The sequence below is a fragment of the Mus caroli genome, chromosome 10 (genome assembly GCF_900094665.2).
Source record: "Mus caroli chromosome 10, CAROLI_EIJ_v1.1, whole genome shotgun sequence".
Taxonomy (NCBI): domain Eukaryota; kingdom Metazoa; phylum Chordata; class Mammalia; order Rodentia; family Muridae; genus Mus; species Mus caroli.
Window position 1 is genome coordinate 100,412,723 of NC_034579.1, and position 6,026 is coordinate 100,418,748.

A 6,026-nucleotide genomic window follows, 5' to 3' on the forward strand; every position below is an offset into this window, starting at 1 on the left:
CCAGGCTGGCCTCGAACTCAGAAATCCACCTGCCTCTGCCTCCCGAGTGCTGGGATTAAAGGCTTGTGCCACCATGCCCGGCAAGCCTTAAGCTTTTGAATGAAATCACTGAATGTAGTTTAGAGAGTTCAGAGGTATCAATTAGCTTTGATTATTTATTTGTTTCAGCATCATTTACCTAATGATCTATTCCTTGTGTCTAAATTTCAGGATTTGAATCACTGCTGACACTTAGTAGGGGTTATTCTCAGGGAGAGAAAGCTTCCCTTTATTGTGAATTTTAACTTTCTTGTTTTCATTTATTTAAGTAAGATATTTACTCTTTCAGGTGAAATTTAGAAATTCCATTTTTATTCTTTAATTTAATATTAGGTCTTTGCCATCTTTAGCCCCCTTAACTCAAGCTATCTAATCCACCCTGTGTCCTAATATAGCCTAACCACCCTGAAGTTCAGTTATGAACATAAATAATAATTCTGATTATTGCTATGATGATGATGATGATGATGTTTGAGACACAATCTCCTGTATCCTAGGTTGACCTTGAACTCGCTATATAGCTTAAGCATCTGATGTTCCTGCCTCATGATTAGCATCTGCCACCAAAGTTGTATGTGATATTGAAGATAGAACCTAGGGCAGCTTTCATGTTAGGCAAGCACCCTACAAACTGGCATACAACACCAGACCCTTGATTTTGACTTTTTTTTTTTTAAATACAGTTTTCACATCATATGTCAGGCTGACCTGAAGCCTACAGTGCACCCCAGGCTGACTTCGAACTCTCAGACACTCTCCTATTTCAGTCTTATAAGTATTGGAATTTATGGACAAGAGCGTCATAGGTTTGGCTTTATACTAGGATAACAATCCTAGAGTCGTCCCTGGAGAAACAAATGAGTGAACTCTCTCCTTGTCTTCTCAGAGTGTGGAAGGGGAGCACCATGAGAAAGCCGTGGAACTTCTCAAGGCTGCTAAGGACAGTGTGAAGCTGGTGGTCAGATACACCCCAAAAGTCCTGGAAGAGATGGAGGCTCGTTTCGAGAAGCTGCGGACAGCTCGGCGTCGACAGCAGCAGCAGTTGCTCATTCAGCAGCAGCAACAGCAGCAGCAACAACAACCACAACAAAACCACATGTCATAGGTGAGACTCACCCTCCTCCTCCCCGTGTACAAGCTCCTGACATCCTAAAGGTATCTCCCTAGTCAGCCAGCATAAAATTGCCAGGCAAGATAAACACCCAAGGACAATTAATCGAAAGAAAGATGATGATATTCGAAAAAGTAAACAGGTTGTCCTGTTTCCATGAGTCATTCAGCTACAGTCTCCGCATATGGAAGATATTTTTGGAAAATATAATGCTATGGGAGAGGTACCTGCTAACTCCAGGATGCCTGTTTATAAACTATGATAATGCTATTTTTTTTCCAGATCTATACATGAATGGCAAGGTGATTCTAGTCCCCACTCATCCCCTTAGCTAGCCACTTTCACAGAGTATACAAACTGCACAATTCTATGGTGCTATTCCTGGCTATATGTACTTTAGATTAGAAAGATACAGTGGATTACGAAGTGTGTTGCACATGAAGAGTGCAATGACAAAGTAAACAGTTAACACAGCATGAGACACTGAAGGGTTTGAATTCTATCTGACTCTCCTACCTTCTCCCAAATCCCACTGCACAACAAACAGTGACATGTCAAGTTTTGTGGATATTTTCAAGAAAACTGAAGAAAAATGTGTTAATATCAAAAGTCCCCCCCTCCCGAAGTGCCTACTATGTGTCAGTGACACCCTCATCACATAACGCTTCATCCTCTGAAGAAACTTTCAAGAAATTTACCATTAAAGACACATCTCTGGGATGAGCAGTCTAAAGCTTCCTTCAGCCACCATTAACGTGTGGCTTGGAATCAGGGTTCTCCTCCTGCCACTATCAGATCCTCTGAAGTCACTTTTATATATTTTCCAAACTATTCATTGGAAAAGATCAATTTGATCAGAATGCATTTGTGAACCAGGATGTCTTTAAGTGTGTCTTGGGAAGGACATTCACAAGTTCTTGGGAAAGTGGCAACAGATGTTGGGTGTTTTTCAGTTTTCCTTACTGAAACTGAAACTTACTGTTTGCTTAGCAGAAATATTGATCTTGACATGAGACATGCCTCTTTTTTAATGACACTTGTGAAAAAAGAAAAGCTATATAAAGAGTGGTTTTGGTTGTTGGTCTTTCTTTTGTTTTTATGTATATTTAGGGACTGGAGAGATGGCTCAGTAGCTAAGAGCACTTAATGCTTTTCCAGTGGACCTGGGTTTGTTCCCAAAACTCACATCGGAGAGCTCCCAAACACCTATAATTCTAACTCCAGGAGTTATGATGCCCTCTTCTGGCTTTTGTTGGTACATCACACACATAGTACACATGAGCATTAGACACATGTAGCTGTACACACACTCACACAACACACACAATACATAGGAAGATAGATAGATAATAGATAGATAGATAGATAGATAGATAGATAGATAGATAGATAGATGGATAATGAGAAAATACATATACATACATATATTTTTTTAATTATATTCCGTCCCCAAAAGTATATTAATCCAACATCAGATGTCTTTGCCTTTTGGCACAGCTGCATCCAGGTACTGTCCAGTGAGCTCCAGAGGTAAGCTTACCTTCATGAGGCTACATTCTTCTAGGAGGGGATAATTAATAATAAGCAAGAAAATAAGCCAACGGCCTTCTGAGAGCAGGACTTTAAAAAATTAAAACAAGGCTGTTTGAATGGAGACTACCTTAGACACAGTTGTCGATGAACACCCCTCAAAGGATGTAGCATCTGAGAGGAAGCCGAGTAGGAAAAACCCCCAAAGAAATAATAAGAGAAAATAGCCAGTGTGGTAGCTTATGAGCTCTTTGATATTTGAACAACTAAAAGATAGCCTAGAGAGCTGAGAACAATGAGGAATAACGATAGTGGTGGATTATGAAGTCAAAAGGACAGGTAGGGACTGGGTACAGAAAGCCTAGCAGCACTAAGAGAAATTAATGTTTTTGCAATGGTGGAGAATTACAGGGTTATAAATGAAATAGAGAGAGATGGGATGGCTTAGAATAGAATGATGTGGTTGGGACAGACACCATTAATAGATAGCATTAATAGGCAAGTCATTTAGCCTAAAGCCTTCTCCTTAGTTACCTATTCTGTACCACCAGAATCCTAACAAAAGTCCTTTGGATAATCTCTGATCAATCCCTAATATTCTTTCTGCTAATACTATTGTTTCTTCCATCCCTGTTAATGCAAGCTATTCATCCCTCTTCTCCAGAATGATTTATGACATTAGCCCTGAGTAAATTTGCTCAGGGGTATTTTGAAAGCAACAGGTTGATCTCTTAGACCTCACTGAAAACTGCCATGTTTTACTGCTCCCATTATCTTTGAAAATACACAGTTTGGTCCTATGAAGCCGTTTGTATTTCTATTCCCTGTTCAGTCTTCATTAAGTCACCTCAGGATTTCCTATGGCCCATTACCAAGACTTACATAATTAATCAGAAAAAAAAAACTGTCCTATCTTGTTGTGTACATAGATGTGGTAGAGTTATGTTCGCTTGAACATGACCTTTGTATCTATGCCCATCAAGAGAGCTACTGCAGAGCACAGTGCCTACCCCCTTGAGATTAAATGGTAGTGATCATGTGAAGAACAATCAAGACATACCAAAGGCATGTCACCCATGGATTTTATGGTGAATTCAGTCAAAAGGAACTACATTAGCTCTTGCTTAATTTTTAATTAACTTGATCTTTAGAGGGTCAAAAAGGACTTGCAACACTTAATAATTTATACTAGTTGATTTTTTTAATTTTTTTCAGGCTTACCAAATCTATTCAACTGGAAACAAATCTTGAATTTTTTTGGTCAACATTCAAAGACCACATAATCAAAACACTTGTCAGAAGACCATCTCACTATGTATCAAATGAAATAGAACATGTAATGCTTTCAAAATAAGATGTAGTATGTGCTGAGAATATAGATATTATGAAGTCACTACAAAACGGGAAGCAGATAAAAAAGAAAACCATATTGAATGTAAGCTATACAGGAGAGAATTGTCTTTTTATACCTTCTTGAGTTTTAAATTCTGCTGAACTAAAATCTGTTTTTCATTCTCACTTCTGTGTTTGTTAAGTGAGAAGACTAGACTGCATTTCCAAAAATGCAAAAACAGGAATATTCTGCCATTACATTAAAGAAATCCAAACAGAAAATATGATTATAGGGCTGGCCATCACATAGCATGCTTTTTGAGAAAGTGCTATGTTTATTTGGTTATTACAGATTTGTTTAGTTTTAAAAACATGACTTCATGTATACATTTGGATTTTCACTCTGATTTTCAAAGATTAAAAATAAAGAGGAACACTTACACTTTTTCAGATATTAATATTCCAAAAAACATCCTGAGACCAACGCCTGATCCTGCGCTCCATTGTGGGGCAAGGAGAGGATGAAGAACTCATCAGCTATGAATCCACCACAAAAGAGCACGGTGTCCGGCATTTGTCAGCTGCCTCACTGACCCTTCCCTTGCCCTGTAGACCTCTGTTTCTTTTACTTTGTCACTTCTGAAATCCTTCTCTACCTCCTGTTAGTAGCAAGGAATTGTTGCCAAAAACACTGACCTAGACACTGAGAACAGTAGATCCCAAAACACTGACCTAGATACTGTGAACAGTAGAACCCATAGGCCAACCTGAGAAAAGTTACCATAAGGAATCTAGAGTCCCTCAAGCAGAAAACTGGAGCAGATGCAATGAGAATGCTAAAGATTACGACACAATTAATACCAGCAAGAACTCTCTGAATGACTCACACAAGTTAAACAATTTTCCTAATAACCCCATGTTGGCTGGATCCATTTTCATTGAATTCTAAGTTACAAGAGAGAGACATAATTCATATATATATATATATATATATATGCATATATATACATATGTAGCATCCCACAACTGGCAGATGATAGGGCAATATGCAGACAAAAAATATGGAATTCAACACCCCTTCATCCTCATCACACTGAAACACGATGTCACTGCTCATTGTACCAAATGTTTGCTGATTCTACCTCGTATTCAGGAACTTCCTGGAGACTCGATTTCACACTGCTCAGAGTTAGCTATGTCCAATCCAACCTCACCAATCACCTCCAAAGCAGGACACCATCCTCATTCATTACAAGAATAACTGCTAATTTTTCATTTTCTGTCACAAAAAATTTAAAGTTAGTTCTTGTAAGTAACACAATAGCATATGATCCTGTAGGATTCAATGCAATTGCTGTAAAATGCCAATGACATTTTTGACAACATTATAAACAATAATCCTAAACATTTCAAGCCACCACACCCTCAAGTTGCTCAAACAAACTCTAGAGTAAAAACAAACAAACTGGACTTACCATATTTCGCACCTTCAAAATGTAGAGCCAGTGTAAACCAAACAGCATGGCTGGCGTAGAAGGAGCCGCTAAACTGCTGTCCCACAATGACAGTCCTAAACCATAAATAATGTACCCACCAACATTGGTCTCCCTTTTCTCTGCACTGTTTAGCCTTTTTAACCTTTTAAATAGCCATTTGAGGAGCCAAGAGATCTCTTTTTGGTTTACAACTTCACTTTCCCAATAGTTCATGATAATGAGCTTATTTAGTTATCTATCTATCTATCTATCTATCTATCTATCTATCTATCTATCTACTGTCTATCTGTCTGTCTGTCTGTCTGTCTATCATTGTTCTCTCTTGGCTACTTATCTTAGTTTAAGAAATAATCATCTAAGTGCTTTGGCTGCCTTTTGATTAACTGTTGATAGCTTGCTATAGAATGGCTTGATTTCTTTCTTTTTTTTTAATTTTTAATATTTTTATTACATATTTTCCTCAATTACATTTCCAATGCTATCCCAAAAGTCCCCCATAGCGCCCCCCACTTCCCTAC

At 38.3% G+C, this 6,026-nt stretch overlaps 1 protein-coding gene across 5 annotated transcripts in view; it reads left to right on the top strand.

The window, feature by feature from the left end:
* Lin7a (lin-7 homolog A, crumbs cell polarity complex component) overlaps window positions 1–1,163 on the top strand; it is a 122,407-nt gene extending 121,244 nt beyond the window's left edge. For all 5 annotated transcript variants that reach the window (XM_021174461.2, XM_021174462.2, XM_021174463.2 and 2 more), the window contains one exon: window positions 926–1,163. In XM_021174461.2, coding sequence (XP_021030120.1) covers window positions 926–1,144 — 219 coding nt within the window. In that variant the 3' untranslated portion in view covers window positions 1,145–1,163. The remainder of the gene's footprint in view (window positions 1–925) is intronic.
* The last annotated feature ends 4,863 nt before the right edge of the window (window positions 1,164–6,026 follow it).